Source organism: Phyllobates terribilis, unplaced genomic scaffold (genome assembly GCF_046119375.1).
Source record: "Phyllobates terribilis strain yellow unplaced genomic scaffold, ASM4611937v1 Scaffold_8__6_contigs__length_399053987, whole genome shotgun sequence".
NCBI lineage: Eukaryota > Metazoa > Chordata > Amphibia > Anura > Dendrobatidae > Phyllobates > Phyllobates terribilis.
The window spans coordinates 361,954,472-361,979,391 of NW_027362768.1; the positions used below are offsets into that span (position 1 = coordinate 361,954,472).

General features: G+C 51.3%; 1 protein-coding gene across 2 annotated transcripts; it reads left to right on the forward strand.

Annotated features, from left to right (window-relative positions):
• Positions 1-11,451: 11,451 nt before the first annotated feature.
• Positions 11,452-23,577, forward strand: PPP4R2 (protein phosphatase 4 regulatory subunit 2). 2 transcript variants are annotated; one of them, XM_073644768.1, is made up of 9 exons: positions 11,452-11,767; positions 16,439-16,520; positions 19,246-19,440; positions 19,781-19,874; positions 20,026-20,063; positions 20,504-20,578; positions 20,796-20,939; positions 21,222-21,472; positions 21,821-23,577. In XM_073644768.1, exons 1-9 carry the CDS (start codon positions 11,734-11,736, stop codon positions 22,132-22,134), a joined length of 1,227 nt encoding a protein of 408 aa, XP_073500869.1. In that variant the 5' UTR covers positions 11,452-11,733; the 3' UTR covers positions 22,135-23,577. The 2 variants fall into 2 exon arrangements, with proteins under 2 accessions (XP_073500869.1, XP_073500870.1); XM_073644769.1 differs by having other exon boundaries at positions 11,453-11,767; positions 19,270-19,440.
• The last annotated feature ends 1,343 nt before the right edge of the window (positions 23,578-24,920 follow it).

Below are 24,920 nucleotides of genomic sequence, written 5' to 3' on the forward strand. Positions count from 1 at the left end.
GACAGAAGGACAGTGAAGAAAACACTTAAAAAGCACGTCAAAAAATGCAGCAAAACCTGCGTTTTTGACACAGCTGATTTCCTGACAGAGATCAGTTTTGCTGCAGATTTCTGACGTAAAAAAAACACAACATTGCCTTAGTGACACACATTCACCCGGCCTCCTTCTATTTCTTCATGGTCCGGTTCTGATGCTCATGTGCCCGTTGTAGATGGTTTTCCAATCTCATTAAGTGATGTCACATCCCAAGGAGTGGTGGAAGCCAATCTCTATGAGCCCCACCGATCCAGAGAATAAAGGGGCCCTTGTGCTGGTGTCCTTTTACTGCTGGGGAGGGAGATATGCAGAATTAAAACAAAAGAGGCACAGATGTGGCACCCCGGGGGTCTGGTTTCCACAGTAACAGCAATGTTATGTCTGAGAGCAGGTGGGAGGTCTCTTGGTCAGGGATCCTATGCATGCCACACCTCCTGCCCAGTCCTGGGAGGGGAAGGACTTCCCCTATATAAACCTGGGGCTGAGGCAGGGTTAGTGAGTAGAGAAGAAGTAGAGACAGAGAAAAGAAGCAAATATAGGAACAGAACATCAGGAGCTCTGTGGGAGCAGTGTTACAAGGAGTCAGGGGCTGGCAGCTGCAGAGCTCGCCCTGACTGAGAAGATTTCTTACCGGACCCGGAGTCCGAGGCTGTGGGGACTAACTCCTACCCAGCAGCAGAATCCGTCAGGCAGGGGATTCCAGGTCCTCTGGCCAAGAAACCCGAAGGCACGGTCACACGCATGGGACCAGCACCGCTGTCGTGGAGCGGAAGCTACTAGAAGGCCCCGAGTCACCGGCCATACGGGTGAGCACCACACGGCACACTCAGGGACGTGGGCTACTTTTACCCGCCTCTAGCAAGGTAGCCAGAAGAGTACAGTTAGTTTGGGAGGCCTACAACTCTGCCTGGCCAGGGGAGATCCCATCTGCTCAAGGACTGACCAGGCCCCAATCGCTAGCCAGTACTCCGGGAGGGTCTATCTTTGTCACCAGTAAAGACCCTGAACTACACCGTACCGTCTCCGAGTGGTTCCTGCTACCCCCATCGTCCACGTCGCCTGCCTTGAGGCCATACTCCTCCCGTTGGGGGTTATACTATCACGCTGCACAATCCTACCACCGGCCTCAGCGGTCTGCCCTGCAGCGGCAGCTCCATAGCTGCATTCAACGGGTGGCGTAGTCGTCCAACATCTACCGCTAATACAGCGCCACTAAGTCTGACTCCCTGGGCACGGACCGGGTCACCGCCACGAGACTACTACCCTCAACAGATCCGGCTCCGGGTAAGCTCCCGCGTGCGCAACGCTGCGCGACACAGGCCCAGGGGTGCGTCAACTTTTGGCGTAGTCGGCAGGATTTCGTGCCCGGGTACTGCGTGCCTGAAAAAGACTGTTCAAACTTACCAGTGGTGAAGATTCCCGCCATCCGGCGCCATCTTCTACATTCTTCCCGCCATCCGCGAAGTTTTCCCGCCATCCGGCGCCATCTTCGGCCTTCTTCCCGCCATCCGTGGAGGTTTCCCGCCATTGGACGCCATCTTGAGGACGCCGCGCGGGAAGAAGAGGGGCGTGGACTCCGAAAGCGCGCGAGAACTGAAGTCCCGCCTCACGTCCAGACGTTGCGTAAGGTCCTGGAAGGAGCCCAGCAGACGCCGACGTCACAGGAGCGCGACGGAAGGTCCTCAACCCTGACGATCCACTGCGGAGCCGTGGCCTACGGAAGAGGATCATCGCAAGGTAGGCCACGGTCCACTAGGGGGGAGAAGGATGTCGGATACGGAGGAGAGCTTCACCGCTTCAACCCCCGCCAGCGCCACCGCTGTTGCGGTCATGCCTTTCACCATGCCCTATATCCCGGGGGCAGCCTGGCTACCCCAGTACTCAGGGGAATCGCATACCCTGCATGACTTTAGAGAAAAGCTGGATAGCCTCTTCCAGGTGTACCCCCTTACAGAAGAGCAAAAAGTGAGCATCCTGGTGGCCCAATTAACCGGGGCAGCCCAAAGGGAGGTAAAGTCCTGGCCACCTGGGGGGAGGACTATCGCAGGGATACTGGCCCGGCTGAGGGACACCTTTGATACCCGCACCTCAGCCGAGATCAAGCTCAGATTCTACGGGTGCAAACAGCGGGCACATGAGAGTATAAGGGACTATGCATTAAACCTACAAGAAGCCCTGAGAGCCATTAAGCAGACCGACCCTGACGGCGTGGGAGACGAGGACAGGCTGTTGACTGAACAATTTATAGAGGGTTTATATTGCAATGCCCACCGAACCCAGTTGCGGGCAATGGCCTTACAGGACCCTCATCTGGGATTTGCACAGTTCAAGGACAGAGCCATCCGGGTGCTCCGAGAACCGGCACCAGGTGGCGTTGTGACCCACAGACGCCCCACTACCACTTACCACCAGGAGGCGGCGCCCTTGTCGGCAGGGCCTGTGGGAGCTGATGCGCAGGCTTTGAGCAATGACCCGGCTCCAGACCTGCACCATCAGGTCCAAGAGCTAGCTAAAAGCGTTGCTGCGCTAACCCGAACTGTGCAGTCTTTACAGGTTTCTACTCCAGGGAAGATCCAGCTGGCATCCGGACCGGAGGACATCCCGTGGCGTCGACCAAGGAGGACCCCACCGGCCAGAGGAAGACCCAGCGACCGATACAACGAGGACGGACGACCCATCTGCCGCCGCTGTAATCAACCCGGACATATGGCAAGGTACTGTCCTTTAAACTGGCACAACCTAGGGTAGAGGGCCAACCCCCAGGAAAAAGATCATCAGGCCCATCGAACTGGCGCGACAAATATGTGGGAGGACGTCCAGTCTTGCCTGTGGTACTGGATGGCATTCCTATGAGTGCCCTACTGGACACCGGGTCACAGGTCACCACCATCCCGTACGTGCTCTTCAAGCAGTACTGGAATGACTCGGATATTACCCGCTACCCTGACGACGACTTGAGTATCATCGCCAGCAATGGTCAGCCCGTGCCACAGATCGGATTTAAAGAGGTGACCATTAAAATTGGTAGAGTTGAACTGGCAGCACAGGGACTGATCATTGTAGACATTGACAAACACGAGAGTCACCCAAAGATAACTCTAGGAACTAATGTGATTGAAAATTGTCTTGCAGAGGTGATTTTCCTTTTACAGCAGGTTGCCAAGAACGCCAGCTCCGGCGAGCAGCGGGTGCTCCAGAAAGAGATCCGGGCACTGATGCGACGGCAACAGGTGGAACTCTCCGGCGGTGAGATTGGTAGCGTGAGAATGTGTGACCCTTTCTCTATTGCCATGCCCCCAAAAAGTGAAATGATGATTTGGTGCCGGGCAGCTATTGGTCTGAGAGGTAGAGATTACCAGGCAATGGTAGAACCAGTTTACTCAGACAGTAGGCCCACCATCTTGACAGCACGGGGGGTGGTTAATGTACGCCATGGGAGGGTGCCCGTTCGCATAATCAATATCGGGAAGAGGGAAGTGTACCTGCCCCGGTATGCCACGCTAGCCAAATTATATACCATTAACCAAAATGCTATACAATCTGTGGAACCCTTGCCTCCATCTCACCCGGAGGAAGGTAACGGCTCTAAGAAAACAATGGAGGACTGGTGTCAGCAACTACATTTGGGTACTGACTCCACTCCCTCACACCAGAAACAGGGAGTCTATCGGGTGGTTCAAGAGTACGAGAGAGTGTTTAGTAAACACCCGTTAGACTTCGGGCGAGTCAAGGGGGTAGAACACCACATCCCCACGGGAGACCATCCTCCCATAAAAGAGAGGTATCGACCCGTACCCCCTGCACACTACCAACACGCCAAGGGGATGCTTAGAGACATGAAGGAGGCTGGGGTGATCAGGGATAGCTGTAGCCCCTGGGCAGCTCCACTAGTCTTAGTCAAAAAGAAAGACAACACCATGAGGATGTGTGTAGATTGTAACATACCTGGCGGCGTCCTTGCATAGTGGTCCATCTCCCACTGTGCAAGAGCGCGCACTTGATCTCCTGTCCAGAATGTCTCTCTGGCTTCCCTCCATGCTGTCTGTTTGTGTCTGTTTCTGCTGCTTAAGGGCGGCGCCCGATCACTTCCTGCTTTTTGTACCTGCTGTGGGTCACACCCCTTGTGCGTCCTCAGCCTATTGCTGTCTGTCACCTGGTATATAGCTCAGCTGCTCCCATCTATCCCTGCCTGAGCATAGTGTTTCTTTCAGTGTGTGCTTGCACTCTGAAGGTGCCAGGTCCCGTTCTGTGTTCTCTTTTCTGCCTATCCTGGAGGCTGTATTTCCAGGCCTGTCTGAACACGCTCCTAGCCTGTTCCTCCTGCCTTCTAGGGGCCGATTACCTAGACCTGTTCCTGTATCTTGTCTGACCTGTCTGAACACGCTCCTAGCCTGTTCCTCCCGCCTTCTAGGGGCCGATTACCTAGACCCGCTCCTGTATCTTGTCTGTCCTGTCTGAACACGCTCCTTGCTTGTTCGTCCTGCCTCTCTGGGGGCCGTATTCCCAGACCCGCTCCTGTATTTTGCTGCAGTGTCGGTCTCCTCCGTACACTCAGTTCCAGTCTGAACTCTCTCCTATCCTTTACCTGTTTTGCCTCTATGTCCGTTCCCTTCCTTTTTCTGCAGAGTCTGAACTCGTACCTAACTCCTGCTTGTTGTCTCTGTACTCCCGTTTGTGAGTTTGTGGTCCACTCGCTACTTCTCTGCAAGTACTCTGTGAGTATCTGGCTCTGCCTTTCCCTTCCTGTCTGTTCCGTGTGAACAGAGCCCTGTCCCCCCTGCTCAGCCTAGCCTGCTCTGACTCCTTTGCTCACCGCTCCGGCGGTTCTAGCCTGCTCTGACTCCTTTGCTCACCGCTCCGGCGTTTCTAGCCTGCTCTGACTCCTTTGCTCACCGCTCCGGCGGTTCTAGCCTGCTCTGACTCCTTTGCTCGCTGCTCCGGCAGCCTTGCTCCGCTCTGACCCTTTTGCTCACTGCTCCGGCAGTCTCGCTCCGCTCTTATCCTTTTGCTCACTGCTCCGGCAGTCTTGCTCCACTCTTGCTCACCGCTCCAGGCGGTCTCGTCCTGCTTTACTCTTGCTCACTGCTCCGGCAGTCTCGCTCAGCTCTGATCCTTTGCTCACCGCTCCAGGCGGCCTTGTCCTGCCCTGTTCTCGCTCACCTCTCTGGGCGGCCTCACTCTGCTGTGTTTGTCCGCCACATCTGTGGTTCTGTTCCTGAGTCTCAGTGTGTACTGGGTCCTATCCCGCCAGTGTCCCTACCTGCTAGTGCCTCCCTGTCTGCACTCTAGCTGTGCTTGCCTGTACCCCCCGGCCTGCATACCCGCCTGCCTGCATACCAGTCGTGCCTGCCTATACCCACCAGTCTGTGTGCCAGCCTACCAGTCTGTTCCTGTATTCCCCTGTGTGGGTCAACAGCCGTGTCCGGGGTCTGTCCTGGAGTAGCACCTGGTCCCTCTGCTCGGTTCCTCCTTGGTGCACTGGCGTCGTATGCCGTCGTGCGACCCTGGTCGGATCGGGTGAATACCTAGTTACGCCCCTCCAGGCATTCACTCTCCGGCACGGTCCAGTGGAATCACTACAATCACACGCACACGCCGCTCAGCCCGGGCGTGTGCATTACATAGATTACCGGAAAATCAACCGTATCACACACAAGGATGCGTACCCCTTACCAAGGATAGAGGAGTCTTTGGCTGCTTTAAGATCTGCTAACTTCTTCTCTACCTTGGATCTCACTAGTGGGTACTGGCAGGTTCCTGTAGCAGAGGCGGACCGGGAGAAGACCGCATTCACCACCCCGATGGGACTTAGCGAGTTTACCTGCATGCCGTTCGGACTCTGCAACGCACCAGGAACCTTCCAACGATTAATGGAGTGCTGTCTGGGCCACAGAAACTTCGAGACGGTCCTGTTGTACCTGGACGATGTCATCGTATATTCTAAGACTTATGAGGACCACCTGAAACACCTGGCGGAAGTGTTCGAAGCTCTGGCAAGCTACGGCCTAAAGGTGAAACCCTCCAAGTGTCACCTCCTGAAACCAAAGGTGCAGTACCTGGGACACGTGGTGAGCGCTGACGGAGTGGCTCCCGACCCTGATAAGATCACCGCAATTAAGGAATGGCCAAGTCCCTCCAGTGTAAAGGAAGTGCGGCAGTTCCTCGGGTTGGTAGGCTACTACCGCAGGTTCATCCCCGGTTTCACCAAAAAGGCAGCTCCTATGCAGGACCTCCTGATAGGCCAGTCCCGGAAGGCCAAGAACCAGAAGCCGCCCTTCAGATGGGAGAAGTTGGAAGAAGAGTCCTTCCGCCAGCTGAAGATGGCCCTCACGGGGGATGAAATCCTGGCGTACCCGGATTACAGCCAGCCCTTTATCCTCTACACCGACGCAAGTAACATCGGGCTAGGAGCCGTGCTGTCCCAGATCCAGCAGGGGAAAGAGCGAGTAATCGCTTACGCCAGCCGAAAACTGCGACCCACCGAAAGAAACCCTGAGAATTACAGCTCATTTAAGCTAGAGTTCCTGGCAGTGGTGTGGGCAGTCACCGAACGCTTTAAGCACTACCTCGCTTCTTCCCGGTTCGTCGTGTACACGGATAACAACCCGTTGACACACCTGGACACGGCAAGACTCGGTGCCCTAGAGCAGAGATGGATGGCCCGCCTGTCCAACTACGAGTTCACCATCAAATACCGGGCAGGACGCTCCAATACCAACGCGGACGCCCTGTCCAGGATGCCAAACCTACCGGACGTAGGAGAAGATCCAGAGGGACTGGAAGAAGTCGAACTCCCCGCGTTTCACCGTCATGGGACTATCCAGTATTCCCATCGGGTAAGGAGTAAGCAAGGCGCTACGCTTAACCCCTTACCTCACTACAACTGGGCGGAAACGCAAGACAGTGACCCTGCCGTCCGGCTGGTGAAGGAGATGCTGACTCGGCCAGAGGCTCGCCTTGACCCAGACGCTCCGGAGGAAGCCAAGCAACTGTGGGCAGAAAAGAGTAGACTGTTCCTTTACAAGGGGAAGTTGTGCCGCAGGATGGTTAACTCCCGGACGCATGAACTAATCTGGCAAGTAGTGGTGCCACGACGAGACGCAGCCATGGTGATGGAGGCATACCACGATGGAGCTGGGCATTTCGGATGGAAGAAGCTGGAGTTCCTGCTGCGCGGGCGGTTCCATTGGGTAGGCATGAGGGGAACCATCGAGAGGTGGTGCAGAGACTGTGGCCCGTGCAACCTGAGGAGGAAGGACCGTGCCAGCCAGAAGACTCCCCTGCAGTCCATCGTCACCCGGCAGCCGTTGGAACTGGTAGCCTTGGATCATGTAAAACTGACCCCAAGCAGAAGTGGCTACGTCTACGCGTTAACCATCGTGGATCATTACTCCCGGTTCTTAGTTGTCGTCCCCGTCAAGGACTTAACGGCTCAAACAGCAGCTAGAGCCTTCCAGCAGCACTTCTGCCGTCCACACGGGTACCCGGACCAAGTGCTGACGGACCAGGGACCTGCCTTTGAAGCGGAGGTCTTCCAGGAATTCTGCAATCTGTATGGCTGCCGGAAGATAAGGACGACACCCTATCATCCGCAAACTAATGGACTTTGTGAGAAAATGAACCAGGTGGTAATGGATCTTCTGAAAACGTTGCCCCTGGAAGAACGCAGTCTGTGGCCTGAGAAGCTGCCCGATCTGGTGGACCTATACAACCACATCCCGGTAGGTTCCACCAACTGTACCCCGGCTTACCTAATGAGGGCGAGACCTGGTAAGTTACCTGTTGACCTGGAAATGGGAGTCCTGACACCCGAGGACACTTCACCAGAAGCAGACTGGGACACAGAGAGGCAGCAGCAGTACCGGAAAGTACAGGAGAGCGTGGAGCGAAGTCTCTGTCAGGCTAGGGAGAGACAAGAGAAAACTTACAACCAGTATGCTCCCGCTGTTCCCCTGGTGCCCGGAGAGCAGGTCTTGAAGAGGAAAAGACGGCTCCACAAGTTGGACGACCAGTGGGAGAAGGACCCGTACACCGTACTGCCCTCAAGCCACGAGAACCCGAAGGTCTGTACCATCAGTAAAGACGGAGGGGAGACCACAGCCATTGTATCCCGGGATCACCTGAAGAAGTGTCCTGAACAGCTACGGAACCCTGAAGAGGAACAAGAAGACCATTGACCCGTAGAGGAAAGGGAAGATATGGTTAGTACTGTGCTCGGAGACTTCCCTCGGTCTTGGACTCAAGTCAATGGTGCAGTTGTGGTACCCGTACTCACCTTCCTCCAACCAGCATCCCAAGCACCTACGGAGCAACAGGTAGAGCTGGAAGAACAGCTGGTCCAGGAGGCAGAAGACCCCACACCAGCAGACCAGGAGGATCAACCCTCTGCTTGCAGTGAGCCTGCCATATCCCTAGTGAGCCAAAGGGCCCGTAGACCGCTGCCCAGTTTACCCTTAACAGCTCCTACACCCTGTAGTTCAGGGCCAGACAGTCAGCTCCGTAGGTCCACTAGGGCCACTAGAGGCCAGTTACCCGCACGTTGGAGGATTTGAAGTGTATAAATTGTTTTATTTGTGGTTACCTGTTTTTCTTGTTGCTTGTGTATAATTATATGTTTCTAGTTGTTTATAGGAGTCTTTGGTGGATTTACCGGGAATCCTGTGTACTTAGTTGGAGCGTAACCCAGGACGGACTAAAGACTGTTAAGGACTCGGGGCAGGACAGACCCCTACCTGGTTACGTCTCCCTGTTTTGGTGAAATGGACACCTTGCTTTCTTCAAAGACTGCACCCGGTTACGGACATGCCGTGACCACCTTTATGTGTTTCTTTATTGTATTGTTATTGTTATATCTTGTTATGTTTTTCTAAAATATGTTTAGTCCCGGAGTACTAAATTTCACTAGGGGGGAATGTGGCACCCCGGGGGTCTGGTTTCCACAGTAACAGCAATGTTATGTCTGAGAGCAGGTGGGAGGTCTCTTGGTCAGGAATCCTATGCATGCCACACCTCCTGCCCAGTCCTGGGAGGGGAAGGACTTCCCCTATATAAACCTGGGGCTGAGGCAGGGTTAGTGAGTAGAGAAGAAGTAGAGACAGAGAAAAGAAGCAAATATAGGAACAGAACATCAGGAGCTCTGTGGGAGCAGTGTTACAAGGAGTCAGGGGCTGGCAGCTGCAGAGCTCGCCCTGACTGAGAAGATTTCTTACCGGACCCGGAGTCCGAGGCTGTGGGGACTAACTCCTACCCAGCAGCAGAATCCGTCAGGCAGGGGATTCCAGGTCCTCTGGCCAAGAAACCCGAAGGCACGGTCACACGCATGGGACCAGCACCGCCGTCGTGGAGCGGAAGCTACTAGAAGGCCCCGAGTCACCGGCCATACGGGTGAGCACCACACGGCACACTCAGGGACGTGGGCTACTTTTACCCGCCTCTAGCAAGGTAGCCAGAAGAGTACAGTTAGTTTGGGAGGCCTACAACTCCGCCTGGCCAGGGGAGATCCCATCTGCTCAAGGACTGACCAGGCCCCAATCGCTAGCCAGTACTCCGGGAGGGTCTATCTTTGTCACCAGTAAAGACCCTGAACTACACCGTACCGTCTCCGAGTGGTTCCTGCTACCCCCATCGTCCACGTCGGCTGCCCTGAGGCCATACCCCTCCCGTTGGGGGTTATACTATCACGCTGCACAATCCTACCACCGGCCTCAGCAGTCTGCCCTGCAGCGGCAGCTCCATAGCTGCATTCAACGGGTGGCGTAGTCGTCCAACATCTACCGCTAATACAGCGCCACTTAGTCTGACTCCCTGGGCACGGACCGGGTCACCGCCACGAGACTACTACCCTCAACAGATCCGGCTCCGGGTAAGCTCCCGCGTGCGCAACGCTGCGCGACACAGGCCCAGGGGTGCGTCACAGACACAAACAGTGATCTGTGCTGCTGCTTTCCAGTAAGTGTTAATCTCACCCTGGTGCAGTATCTACAGCTACACTACTCAGTACTGCTGTATAATGTCCTCCATGCTGCTGCTTCTGTGTTGGAGTAGTCTTCCTTGTGTTATCGCAGTTTCTTCTTTATAAGTAGGGAGCGGTTGCAACCAGAGAGAACAACACACACAGGAGTCAGGTGTAAGTAAAAGGGTTTTTTCTAAACTTTAATGAGTTACACAAGTTAAATAACAAAGAAATCACGTAGCTGATTTCATAATACACAGATGCAAAGGGGAAAAAAAAATAATTGGTGAATTTATTATGTTATCGAACCAGATAATCTCAGGTGCCATCAGTAGGTGAAAGCAAACACAAAGGAGTAAGAGGACATACAAAATGGCGACCACTCTAACAAAGTGCTACATAAACACTGGAGAGCAGGAGCCTCTCGTCTGTATGTGCTGTGTATGGAAGATATCATAGCGGCTAATCTCCGCTCAGAGACATCTAGAAATTAGAGATAGAGCCAGCAGTGGGGAGAAGTGCCGCTTATGTGTGGTACTGTTAGGGCGCAGTCAGACGGCCATATAAATGGGAGCGAGATCGGAACGCAGTGCAGACTGACCGGTGGCTCTCCCGACCCGAGTGTCACAGCTTAATGTGTTTCTATGCAGCTGTCACACTCGGGTCGGTAACGCTGCCACCAGTCCGTGCACTGTGTTTCGATTTCGCTCCGATTTATATGGCCGTCTGACTGCGCCCTAAGTCTGCCCCATTCACAGAGTTGCAATACCAGATGCAACCTGTTGACAGGTGTGGTGCTGTTTTATGAAAGAACGCAACCATGGTGTTCTAATCCTGAAAAAGCCCTTTAAGTGCAGCTAATAATGTTTGTCTGACATGTAACACCGGCTGCAGCAGGCAGAGATCTTGACATTTTAGAGATAGTGAGTGCACTCTGGCTCATAGCATGCATTTTTTATGATTATGTCAGAAGCCCCTTTATATGCTCTCCACAGCAACCAATCACGGCTCAGCTTTCATTTTACCAGAGCACCATACAAAATGACAGCTGAGCTGTCATTGGTCGGCATGCTACGAAATAAAAGCTGAGCTGTGATTGGTTGGCACCCTACGAAATGAAAGCTGAGCTGTGATTGGTTGCTATGGGCAACAAATAGTTTCTTTTCACAAGAGTTCCATAAGTATCTGCACAAAGCATCCACATCGTTAGAAATGTTTCACTCCCACAACGACTACCACGATCCACGTCTGGGAGAAACAGGCTGAAAAAAAAAAACCCCAGCATTACCAGCCGCTCAATCATCCATGACGTCATTTTAAAACCTACCAATCAGGACGGAGCCGGCATACAGAACCGACCAATCAGCGAGCTTTCCGAGATTCCCTCCCCTTCCCGTCACTCTGCTGTTACGCGCGCGCTGCCTTGACTCCTGACGTGCTCGTGCCCGCGACGCTCCCTGTAGAGAAGCGCGCCTCCGCCGTTTCCTCCTCCTCTGCGCGGCCCCCGTGACGTCACGAGCGCCATATTGAACGACAGTTTTTGCTCCTCGTTCCCGAAGCTGCTTCCGCCGCTGCCGTACGGACTGATACCGGTGACCGCCAGCTGCTGATCTCGTATTCCTGTCAGAAGCAGAACAGGGGGCCCCAAACCGGGGAGAAAGGGTTGGGGTCTCCTGGTTCTGGAGGTGAAAGTGTGGCTCGGAGGCTCGGGAGGCAGCCGGTGTGCGACAACCCCTCTTCCGGTCATGGACGTCGACCGGCTCCAGGAGGCTCTAAAAGGTCAATGCTGTTCTTGAGGCTCTGACAGTGCTGGTAATGGGAGGAGGGCAGGTGGTGGGCTATGGGGGTGTAATGGGGGGGCAAAAGGTGAGGATGGAGGCTGCGAGGAGGTCTGTGGCAGGCGAGCGTGGCGGCTGCGAGGAGGTCCGTGGCAGGCGAGCGTGGCGACTGCGAGGAGGTCTGTGGCAGGCGAGCGCGGAGGCTGCGAGGAGGTCCGTGGCAGGCGAGCACGGAGGCGAGCGGGGAGGTCCGTGGGAGGCGAGCACGGAGGCGAGCGGGGAGGTCCGTGGGAGGCGAGCACGGAGGAGAGCGGGGAGATCCGGTGGAGGCGAGCACGGAGGAGGTCCGTGGGAGGCGAGCGCGAAGGAGAGCGGGGAGGTCCGGTGGAGGCGAGCACGGAGGAGAGCGAGGAGGTCCGTGGGAGGCGAGCGCGAAGGAGAGCGGGGAGGTCCGGTGGAGGCGAGCGCGGAGGAGAGCGGGGAGGTCCGGTGGAGGCGAGCGCGGAGGAGAGCGGGGAGGTCCAGTGGAGGCGAGCGGGGAGGTCCGGTGGAGGCAAGCACGGAGGAGAGCGGGGAGGTCCGGTGGAGGCGAGCGGGGAGGTCCGGTGGAGGCGAGCACGGAGGAGAGGAGAGCGGGGAGGTCCGGTGGAGGCGAGCGCGGAGGAGAGCGGGGAGGTCCGGTGGAGGCAAGCACGGAGGAGAGCGGGGAGGTCCGGTGGAGGCGAGCGGGGAGGTCCGGTGGAGGCGAGCACGGAGGAGAGGAGAGCGGGGAGGTCCGGTGGAGGCGAGCACGGAGGAGAGGAGAGCGGGGAGGTCCGGTGGAGGCGAGCACGGAGGAGAGGAGAGCGGGGAGGTCCGGTGGAGGCGAGCACGGAGGAGAGGAGAGCGGGGAGGTCCGGGGGAGGCTGCGGGGAGGTCCGGTGGAGGAGAGCGGGGAGGTCCGGTGGAGGCGAGCACGGAGGAGAGGAGAGCGGGGAGGTCCGGGGGAGGCTGCGGGGAGGTCCGGTGGAGGCGAGCACGGAAGAGAGCGGGGCGGTTCGGGGGAGGTCCGGCGGAGGCGAGTGGGGAGGTCTGGGGGAAGCCGAGCTCGGAGGTGAGCGCCTGGGTCTGGGGGAGGCGAGCTCACATGTTATGAGGTCTGGGAGAGGCGAGCGTGGATTTTTTGATTAGGGGAACTGGAGCATTGAGGCTGCAGTGGTAAGGGGATGCATTTGAGGAGGCTATGAGGGTACCGTAGCTGTAGAGGTGAGTGAGCGTGGAGGCTTTGACTATAGGGACAATCGAGTGCAGAGGCTACCTGTTTATTGCAGAGCCTAGGAGGACTTGAGCTTGGTGAGGTGGCTGGTAGGGGGCTGCGAGGTTGTGGGCTACAGTGGGATGCAATTGTAGAAAGTACGATTGTGGGGGGGGGGGGGGGGGGCAAGTGTTGAGGATTTGAGGGTCCTGTGGAGTGTAGGGGGCACAAGCTCGCTCAGTTTGGGTGCAGCATGTGCAGGGTTTCTGCCGGCCATATCCAGATGAGTTGGACAGTCAGATATTTCTGCATGACGTCTGTAGCAAGTTTTATTTATTTTCAGAGTTGACACTAAGTGAATCTAACAAGTAAGTTCCCGTTACATGTGGCAGTACAATATTACAATATCCTATTACTTTTGTTTAGCCAGGTGGCCCCTCCACCCCACCTGTAACACTTGTCTGCCTATGTTCAGAACTGTTTTAAAACACATTGATTTGAAAGTTGACAATGTTACGCACGTCTGACTTTGTCCCAGAAGATGGTGCTGCTAAGATGATCATTTGATAATAAGTTCTACTGAGGGGCGGTGCTGCTATTTTTTTTTTCTTGTAGGAAAGCCGCCTTCAGGTTGTCCAGTGATAAGTTATCAGTTATCCAAAGCATGACAGGTGATAAGTTCTAGATTGGTGCGGGTCCACTTTCATCCCCCCTTTAGGATGGAGCAACAGTGTGCGACCTCCTCCCCACTATTCGCAATGGGACTGCTGGAAAAAGCAGAGTGCAGCCCCCTAGAGAATGGATGGAGCGGCGGTGGAGATGCTCACTGCTGTGCCATTCTAACGTGGTGATGAAAGTGCCCCCTTCCCAGCGGTCGGACCCCCACCGATCTATGTGTTTTCACCTAATCAGCGGATAGGAGTTACTTTATCGTGACTGGACAGCACAGAGGTGACGTTGGTGAGCAAATGTTGAGGATTTGTTCTGGTGAATGTTATTCTTTTGGCCGGACGGGGACTATCTGTCCAGACTAGTTTCGAGTATGATGCAGATAATTGACCTGACCTTTAACCCTGGGTTGGAACCGGTCTTAAAATTTGTCGCAGGCTTTTGGACTTATTTGCCGACGGAAAACACTGAACTGACGTCTGGTTTTGCCATTTTCCCATCTAAAAAATAGTTTGTGAAAGTTTCCCCTATATTTGTGCATTGTTTGGGTTTCTGCACCTCTGTGCTGTGCTATGCCGGGTTGGCACGTCCTGGTTCCCATCTTGCCCTGCTCGGCTAGCTTCCTGTCCTCCTTGGCTTCAGCTTTGCTGTCGGTCTTGCCAGGGCCTGTAGGGGTCTGCTCGGAGGGAATGATGGAGGACGCTGAGCAGGGTGTGCCGAGGAGTGCGGGCTGGGTGTGATGAGAGCATGCTCTGTGTTCTGGAGACGGGCATTATGCGAGCAGGCGGATAATGGTTGTCTGCAGCATTTCCAGGGATTCTGCCCCCACCCCCATCCCGGCAGGACCAGCACAATCCAGCTTTTTGCCGTCACAACCTTCAGCTGTTTCATTTGTAACTACGGGGGGGGAAATAAAAAGCCGTTGTGGCGTCTGGATCCGCTGCAAACATTTGTATATTCTGAGCTATTGGATATTCAGGTTTGATCAGTTCTTGTAATTCAAGCAATAATGTAGCATTCCGGCGATTTTTATTATTTAACTACTTGGCCTTATTTATTATGTGCAAAGTGCATGTGTTCAAATACTTAGCGGTCACTGGATCTGTGTCTTCTGTGTACAGCACAAGTCACTTTCTCCATGCGAGTCAAAAACTTGCATCGTGAAAGTGACTAATGGTCGACGGTGTGAGCCGGCTGGTCCGAAGCGTGTGCACTTGGTGCTGGGGACGTAAGATGACAGTGCTCTCTAAGTATGATACATGCACTGTGCACATAATTATAACTAAGAAGGTAGATAAAATGAAATGTATAAAATCACTGGAGTACAACTTTATCGCATCAGACTGACATCACAAATGTGCCTATGTATGTATCTGTGACGTGTCACTGCTAATCTGCTCCTGTATGGAAGTACAATAGGGCCGCGCTAAAACCAGTGCACACCTCATTAGGTCTCTGTTCAACTTATATTCATATGGTCAGGATTGGACACTGTTTTTGGCACAGATCCTGCTCTAATTTTCTGCATCCAATATGAGGACTGTCGGCGTTCAGTGCACGCACAGAGGAGTAATAGTGACCCTGTTTAATAATGGGTAGCGTGTTAAGGCCCCCATACACATTAGAGTAACGATTTCAGCTTGTTTGGCCGACATTCAGATGTGTATGGGGACGTCAGGCAACTGATTGTTCAGGGGAGATGTCAGATTTTGAACTGTTCTCCTGGAGAATAATCCGCCGGCAGAAACAGCTTTCTCATAGAGAATACGGGGGGCGCTTGGCCGAACGAGCGTCCTGTATATGGGAGAGACGGTCGGAGTGGCCGTCGTCCGAAGCATCGTGCGGCCCACGACCATCTGATGCGTGTGGCCAACTTTACTTGTTCTTGTAAAAAATTATTATTATTTTTTTTTTTACAAATTAACTCCATTAAATGTCAGTTCAGGCTGCAGATTTCTTGCTTGGCAATGCAGAGGGAATAAATCTGCACAATTTGTAGATTTCGCTGCCACGGATGCTTTGTTCTGCCTGTGTGAACGCACTCTTACACGGTCACGAGACCCTCGGTTCCTCTCAGACGGAGGAGCAGCAGAGTCTTGCTGACCATCACCATAAGCCAGATTTTAGTTTGAGTTTTACATAAACTTTGTGCAAACACTTTACTTTTCCGGTACCGACGCATACAAGGAAGTGTCGGGAGGAAAAGTTCTCTTCCTCCTCACTACTTGTCTTGGCGTTTATGACCCCGTGTACCCTTGTTCCGTCCAATCAATATTCGCGCTATAGATAAGTCACACGCGGCGGCTCCGCTTTCTTGCTGCGGTGATTCACGCCGGTTTCACTGGTGCATTTTGCGATTTATTGTGCATCTAGTTTCCAGCGCAGGTTGTCGGTCGCCTTAATGGTTTTCTCCTCCGTTGATCCCGAGCTGTAAGTTCAGCTTTGTGTCTGCTGAGCCTCCATAGCCTGTACTAAATAGGGGTGTAATAGTGTCCCCTGTATGAGCTTTTATGTTTTAGTAGGATGGGGTCACACCATTTCCCGGTCCCCGCTCAGCACAACCACCATGGAGCCACCGACTCTAATGAAGCAAGCGGAGGGGAAATATGAAATGTTTGACCCCCGTCTGCCTCATTGAAGCCAATGGCTCGTTTAGGGGAAGCCCCCCCCCCCCGATGCCGTGCAGAGCGGGACCAGCCAGTAAAAGATTAATGGGAGCCAAATATTGATGCTGAGTATTTATATTTTTGCTTTATTTTTTTCTTTTAGATTTTGAAAAAAAAGGGAAGAAGGAAGTGTGTTCGGAACTGGATCAATTTCTGAGCCATGTGGCGAAAACCGGAGAGACTATGTAAGTGGGGGTATGTCGTAAGTGGGTGCCCGGCGATCAGCCATAGGGACACGTCTTGAGTCTTTACACATCAGTGACATACTGTCATTAACGCCATCAGAGGAGAAATCAGCACCTGGATTTTGGCTGGTCCTGCAGCTCTGCTCAATGGCAAAGAATGGGTGTGAGATGCAATACCAAACTCGTCCTGCGGACAGGTGGGGCGCCTGGCAGATATCTGACACTTCTTTCTTATCGTAGACATCCCTTACTATTCATCCCCCCTTTCCCATTAGCATATAAGCCTCAGGTACTGATTAACCCCCTCCTGACCATTTTTATTTTTTTTATTACCCTTTCTCCCCTGTTTCCAAGGATAACTTTTTTTATATTTTCTCTTTTTGCATTGAGATGACCGTATGAGGGCTTGCCTTTTTTTTTTTTTCTTCTGCCAATCGTGCATGCATCTCGGCAAACATGTGGGTCATAACATAGGCACAGCTTCATGCAGAAGGTAGCGCACCGGAATACCCCCTCGGGTATAACGCACCAAGTTTTTAGGGTCTTTTTTTAAGAAGAAACTTTCCTAAAACCACAAGTTTTGATTTGAAGAGTTTCTGCTCCAAAAACTGAACATAACCCGCCGTATTTTTTGCTTTTAAAATCCAAGTGTACGTGGAAAGAATAGTTTCCACACAACAGCCGAGTCTGAGCAAAGTTACAAGCAAGAATGACAGTGCTCCATGCAAACAAGCGTTTGCTGATCGGAGGATTTATACCAGCATCAGAATAGTTTTCTGCAGCACATCGCCCCATGTAAACCGAGGATGTGCTGCCGATAATGTGATGCTGTAAATGGGGACAGAAGAATCTATAAACCATCGTTCTGTCCCCATGATTTCTTGTCAGCCTGTGTAAAGGGGCCAATAAAAGAGCACCGAACTGTGCCCGTTACTAGGCCGCAATCAGAACCATTAGCTATGTACAGCATAGAAAAAGCAGCACAGAGTGAAGCAGCAGTGATGACTGATTAGCGCAGTCAGTGATTCTTCCCAGGCAGGGGTGGAAAACAACGTCTCCTGTTGTGAACTCAATAGCCTCAGGCACATATAAGGCTGATCAGTTCGGGTTAGAAAACCTGCGGATGGTTTGTTTCACAGCCTAAGTAAAGCTTTTCACCAGTGGCGAAACTAGAGTCTTATGGGCCTCAGTGCAAGATTTGGACCGGGCCCACACCTGGCCCATGCTGGTATATGTCCCTCATCTTGGGCCCCACCCTTGTGTATATATATCCCCCATCCTAGTATGTTCCCCCATTCTTTTGTTGTTCTTGGTTTTATTTTTTCCTATACATTACTCTACTCACCAGGGGCGTACGTAGAAGTCATGGGGCCCCATAGCGGAAGTATAATGCATGCCCGATGCCGTCCGCGCGGCGTGTTGCGCGGTCCGTTGCCGTCCGCGCGGCGTGTTGCGCGGTCCGTTGCCGTCCGCGCGGCGTGTTGCGCGGTCCGTTGCCGTCCGCGCGGCGTGTTGCGCGGTCCGTTGCCGTCCGCGCGGCGTGTTGCGCGGCCCGTTGCCATTCGCGCAGTAGTATGGGCACGAGCACTATGTACTCATGGTCCTCTTCTGAAGCCTGCAGCTGACTTCAGTGTACAGGTGACAGGAGTGTATGACGTCACTGCCATGCGCCCCCCGGTCACGTGCACGCCGACGTCAGCTGCTGGCCTCTGATTTGCCAGCAGTGTGTTCTGCCGCTCATGGACCCACTGGGTCTGTGCACTGCAATACATTTCAGCTGAAGTATTTGCTGGTGTCAATGGGCCCCTCACCCGCCGTGCCCGCGGTTGGTAGGCCCCTGCTTTTCACAGTGTCCTGCGGTCGATGCTTACAGCTTTCTGTTGAGCAACGCAATCATATAGTACTCCGTGGTCCCGCTCTAGTCTAGCTTAAAAATGCATTTACAAGTGTCCATGATGCAGAGGAGTTACTGCTACGTCTGCTAATCACTAACCCCTTTATTGCCACGTAGCGTCAGTTTTTATAAATAAAGGCACAGATTGGATTATCTTTCAACGAGCTAGTTCCGAAAGTGTTTTTTTTTATTTATTTATCTGCATGAAAAATTGCAAGCAAATTTTGCATCACTTACTGCCTACTTATGCTTTGTGGCATTTTCCGGGTTTTTATGGTCCGTCCTGTGCCTGTGATATCACATCTGATTTTTTGTAGAAAGCCACCTTTTGTGATTTTTTTTTGTTTTGTTTTTTTCCTGCACTTTTAAAGTTTACGACAAAAATCGCAGCAAATGTTCAAACTTTTGATTTGCTGCAGATTTTAACCCTTTAAGGACCCAGACAGCCGACTTCTGTCCGGTATGACTCAGGCTCGGCTTGGAATTAACTACCATCATGAAAATACCCGACACAGGTCGTTAAGGGGTTAAATTGCAGGTCAGTTTCCACATGGAAGAGAAAGCAAAGTGTAGATGAGACTGCAAATATCTCCTTTACTTGCTGGTTCTGTGTCCTGCGGTGCTTTTTGATGCCTAAGCCGCAGTTCATTAATTTTTTTTACAAGGGAAAATAAAAGCTGCACTTTACCAGGTTGCTATGAATGCCTTTTTTTTTTTTTCAGCCTTTTTTGGAATTCTCTACAAAGTTTTGTGATTGCTTTTTTTTTTTTTAGCTGTGAAGTTGCACATGATTTGGTCGCGTTCTGATGCTCGGGGCATTTCTCATTACAGGCAGCGCCTCTTTTCTTTTTGCAGAGTCCAGTGGCCGCAGTTTAAAGATTACTTCATGTTCAAGCTGGAAAGTGTAATGGACGACTTCCGAACATCTGCGCCGGAGCCCAGAGGGCCTCCCAACCCCAACGTGGAGTACATCCCCTTCGATGAGATGAAGGAAAGAATACTCAAGATTGTCACTGGGTTTAATGGGTAAGAAACGAAACGTATGTCACATCAGCTACCGGTCCTCTGTGTGCTGCGACGCCCGGAGCGCGTCCTCTGTGTGCTGCGCCGCCCGGAGCGCGTCCTCTGTGTGCTGCGCCGCCCGGAGCGCGTCCTCTGTGTGCTGCGCCGCCCGGAGCGCGTCCTCTGTGTGCTGCGCCGCCCGGAGCGCGTCCTCTGTGTGCTGCGCCGCCCGGAGCGCGTCCTCTGTGTGCTGCGCCGCCCGGAGCGCGTCCTCTGTGTGCTGCGCCGCCCGGAGCGCGTCCTGCCCATTGGTCACCTTTCTGTACTCGGCCGTCACTTATATTCTGGCTTTCCTCCCTTGCAGGACGCCGTTCACCATTCAGCGGCTTTGTGAGCTGGTGACTGACCCCCGGAGGAATTACACCGGCACAGACAAGTTTCTGAGAGGAGTGGAGAAGGTGAGAGTCATGGTGGGTCGTGAGCCCCCCGGCATTATTACTTGTGGGGGTACTGTACCTCGCGTCTCTTGATAGCTGGGAACAAGAGATTCAATCTTATTGCAGAGGCTGACGTGTTGGATTTATATAAAACATTTTTTTTCTTTTGCAGAACATCATGGTTGTCAGCTGTGTGTATCCTTCTTCTGAGTAAGTATATAGTATTAATACCATAGTGGTGAGGTGTATTTACTGGGGGACCTGAGATGCAGGAAAAAATCATACTATATCTGTAAAAAATGGGTGGCAGCGTTACTAAAGTAGTATTCCATCATTTTTTTGATAAGTCAGACACCGACCTTTGTGACTGCAATCCTGAGAAGGACATGGCTCCGCCGGTGCAGAGCTCTGTATTCAGTACATGATGCGGAGCTGTTGGCAGGGATAACTATAACAGCCCCTTGGCCCCTCTATTCCCAGGGTCTGTGCAGGTCCCATGGATGTCTTGAGACGGGTCGACATGTGACCGCTGTGTAGTCAGGAATTAAGTAAACCTGACGTTGGCGCCTGTATAAATGTGACTCTGGGATCCTTCTCACTGTCGACTTCGAGTTTTTTCTACAATCCGTTTTGTTTGTTTTTTCTTGCAGGAAAAATAACTCTACTAGCATAAACCGAATGAATGGTGTGATGTTTCCTGGAAACTCCCAGAGTTACACCGACAGGTATGTAGTAAAGCCGTCAGCAGTTCTTCAGTCTTCATTCCTCAGCCAGACCCACGCGTCCATGGATATCCTAAATAAACTTCTGTCCCTCCAGGAACATCGCTGGCGTGCGCCCACTAGGAGTCTTTCCAAAGTGCGGTCATCCTAATTGCTTGTCGTTTCTGTGACTACTTAATAGCAGATTGTTGAAGTAAAATAAATATATTTTTTCTTTCAGATCGAACGTTAATGGTCCAGGGACCCCGAGACCACTGAGCCGGCCGAAGATATCTGTCTCAAGTCCCATGACAACTAATGGTTTGCCCGATGGCAGAGAAAACAAAGACTCAGAAGGACAAGAAAAAGATGACGACACTCACAGGTTATTTCTCAGACTGAGCTGTTAAATATCAGTAGCTGACTAGTGTGGCAGCTTTCCCAGGCCACCGGGGTCCGCCTTCCCCCCTCCCCGGTCCTCCGGGACCGGAGAGATGTTCATGTATCTGGTGTCTGATTAATTTGAACGATGCAAATGCTTTGACCTCATCTGTTATCGGTGGTCAGCATTAGACCCCCTGTATGATCCCCAAACATTATCCTGAAACCCATGGATATTTTTAATCAGTCAGCCGTTGTTGATTTTGCCCCTGACCTCTCTCCGCAGCGATTCCCTGTCTCCTGACGACAGTTCTCCAAGTACTGTAAAGAACAAACATATGGAGGAAGATCCAACAGAGGAGCACGAGGTGAAGAGACTCAAGTTTGACGCTGAAGACGAGGAGGAGGAGGAGCAGTCCGCCCCCCAGGAGCCTTCTTCCAGCCAGTCATCCAGTGAAATGACTGACGACGCAGAAGCCGTATCCACAAGCGAAGAGGCGGAGAAGGACAGCTGTGATACAGAACTTGCTTCAGAAGGTGGGGTTCTGTCCTGTACACGGTGATGTGTTCCTTTAATGTACAGACCCGCTGACGGGCAGACGGCAGATTGGTGGATAAATATGGCTGATCTGTACGACCAGGGGTGATTGAGTGATGTACGGATGCGATGCTGAAAGAAAACTGCCAGGAATGTGCCGTCGTCTTATACTTTATATACACACACATTGGGAGGCTGTGCCGCCATGGCCGCACAGCCGCGTCCGTTTCGCACTCCGTCCTTTCGCCGTTTACCCGCTCGGCTCTGCCATACACAATAGACTGCTTCTTCTGAGCCACCCAGAGCACATTTCTGCTTTTTAACCCTTTATGTATTCCTCACCGCAGAATCTTTAGTCACATCAAGCGAATCTGCGACTGAAGAAGTCGAGAAGGAAACCGCTGACAACTCATGCGTAACCGAAGAGACCACGGAGGAGGAATCCCACCAAATGGAGCAATCTGAAGCATCCGAACCCGCCAGCGGCTCGAGCACGGACGAGGCGGAGAGCGCAACCTCCACTAGTAAAGCTGACACAGAGTGCACTGAACCCGAGCACCCAGAAACTTTTGAAAAGACCCCCGAAGTCCCTCCTGAGTCTCCCATGGATAACAGTGAGGGGGCGACAGATGTAGCAGAGGAACCTATGGAACAAGACTAACTCCACTGACACCTAGAGACACCAGTATTTTCCAGACAGTTCTGTTTTTACACTGTATACAAATTTTACTTAATAAAAGCGGACCTTTAGTTTTACAAAAAGGCAGGTTGTGAATCAAAAAACACACAAAAAAAAACAAAATACAAACTTTTTCTGGAGTAGAAACTGAGCTTTATTCAGGACTGTGAATTTCTCAATCCTTTAAGGTTCTGGTCACCACTGACCTGTCGATTTTGGTCATTTCAGTGGTTCGTGTATAAAACTTATTTTTTATTATTTAGAAAGGTTTTTAAACTGGAAGGTTATCATTTTCTTGACTTTTTTTTTTTTTTTTGACGTTTTCCCACTTTTTTTTTTGATTAGATATTGAAAAAAAAATCAAATGTCATTGAAATTTAATTTCTGCTAAACTTTAGTCTGTTTTTTTTTTTTTAATTGAAGACTTGATAGGAACTTCATTTATTCTCTACACTAATTCCTACGGCAGTGAATGTGCAAGCGTGGAGCTCCTTCAAACATAGGTATTTGACTTTTTAACCAAAATGCAAGTGCACCCGATTTCCGTTCATGGGGTTTCGGGGGGCATGAAGGGCGTAAGTGCAGCCTATGGGCTCATCGGAAGATGACGCCGTCGGGGCATAGAGCCGTTTTTTACATCGTGGGTTCATTTTTAAATATGAATTTTAGCACTTTTGAGGACCTCTACTTATGATGTTGAGCCATTTTTAGCTATATTATGGCTTCACTTCATGCACTGATCTCTAGCCTGTGTAATAGCCCCCATGGGTGCGGAGCCGTGTCACTGCTCTGTGGAGAGGTACAGCTCTAATATGGCAGAATTTAACACTCCATTCACATCCAGAGACACCCACCCATCCTCCGAGACTACAGGGCTATGTTCACGCATGGCAGATTTGTCGCAACGGTCTTGCAAAAATCCCATTTACATGTAGAAAACCTTTTCAGTAAATTTCTTTAAAGTACCCAAGTCTGCAGAACCCTGCAAATCTCCTACCTGTCGGCATCCATGGCCCCGGTACGAGTCGCGCCACAGCGCTGTCGTCGCGCCAGTATTTTTCTCTATTCCTAGACTAGAATCCTTGTCTGTTCCTGGCCTTAACCGGAAGGGGGCGTCTTATCAGGCTATTGGCTCAATTTTGGATGTGAATGGAGCATAACACACATTTATATCGGAAAGTGATGAGAGAAACTGAACCTACTTTTTACCCTCGGTAACGTATACGGCCGCCTCTGCGCTGTGTACTGTAATGGCGCCGATCTTTACTTTCGGAAAGTGCAGTTTTTGTTTTTAACATTCCAAAAAAAAAAAAGACTGTATCTTCCTTTATACTCATATAATTATTATTTTTTTTTAATTTATGATGACATGCGCCGGTCTTTGTAGCGTAGATACTGGCAAACTTGATTTCCTTAAAAAAATAACACTCGAAGGGTACGATTCGGACGTCTGTGTATTTGAATGCCGAGAAAGAGGTAATTTTTTTTTTTCGTATGGACTGAACGGCTGACCCCTTTTTTTTTTTGAGATCCTAACGATTTGTAGAACTTTTTTTTTTCTCCTTTAAATTTCGCCTTTTTTCGACAGCTGGCGATAAAGAAGAAACGTGTAATGATCAGCGTGAAAGCACAACTTTCTGCTCCCTCCTCCTCTTCGCGCCGTCTGAGCGCCACGACTCCTGGCTGCCGAATTTCTACCTTTTTTTTTTTTTTCTTCAGACGTAATTTAGATTTTTTTGATATAGAAATTTTTAAATTTCAGTAAGTTTTTTTTTTTTTTCTTTGTAGGATGTGACGAGTGTTCACTGCCTTTGTGGAACGTTATCTAATTGTATAATTTCTGTGTGTAAAAAAAAAAAAAAAAACAAACAAAAAAAACCCTGAATGCTTTGGGCTTTCAATACAGTATTCATATGAAGCAATAAATATTTATGTTATAAGTGGCGGACTACAATTTCTATCAAACTATATATGACCCGAAAAGCAAAAAAAAATGCGCTTAAAAAATGTAATTTCTAAGCTGCTTTCTATGAAGAGCTGGATGAGTCATAAAGGAGATAAAAGGATCCTTTTGGGTTTTTTTTTTTTTTTTTTTTACTTGAATGTATTTTGAGCTTAAAAATCATTTTTGCAATTGAGTTTGATGAAAAATTCTGCATCGTTCAGCTTTTACAGACTTTTTTTTTTGTTTCCTTGTGCATTTTTGGCTGCAGAAGGAGTTATCTGAGAATCTGTCAGTGAGCTCATTCTGTTATTGTGTTTGTAGTGTCCCTCGCTGAGCTCTTTTCTGATTTATGAACAAGGACCACATCAAAGTTGAGTTGAACTTTGTGGTTTTATAAATCAGCCAAGAAGAGCTCAGAGTAATACAGATTCTCATATGACTCCTTCTGCAGCCAGCAGTCTGAGAATATATAATTTTAAGCTCGTTCTGTCAGGGCGTTTGTGTCTTTCTCTGAGTTCTTCTCTGGTTTATGAACAGGGACCTCATCAAAGTTAAGCAACATTTTTCATCTGGTTTGTAATTGTCTTATGACATCCATGACAGAGTGAGCTCACTGGCAGATTCTCAGAAATCTCCTTCTGCAGCCAGCGATTTTGAGAATCTGTCAGCCAGCTTGTTCTCACGGGAACCTTTTATAAACCTGTCTATCTCTCTCTTGAGCTGAACTTTGATGTGGTCATGAATCAACCAAGAAGAGCTCCAACATGTATGTGGTCTGTGCTCATATATTGGCTCATAAATCAGCTAAGTGCCGCAGCTCAGG

Coding starts and splice junctions, on each gene's coding strand:
- PPP4R2 (XM_073644768.1), top strand. CDS start 11,734: ATGGACGTCGACCGGCTCCAGGAGGCTCTAAAAG. Junction 16,521..19,245: donor GCGAAAACCGGAGAGACTAT/GTAAGTGGGGGT, acceptor TTCTCATTACAG/GCAGCGCCTCTTTTCTTTTT. Junction 20,579..20,795: donor TCCCAGAGTTACACCGACAG/GTATGTAGTAAA, acceptor TTTTTCTTTCAG/ATCGAACGTTAATGGTCCAG.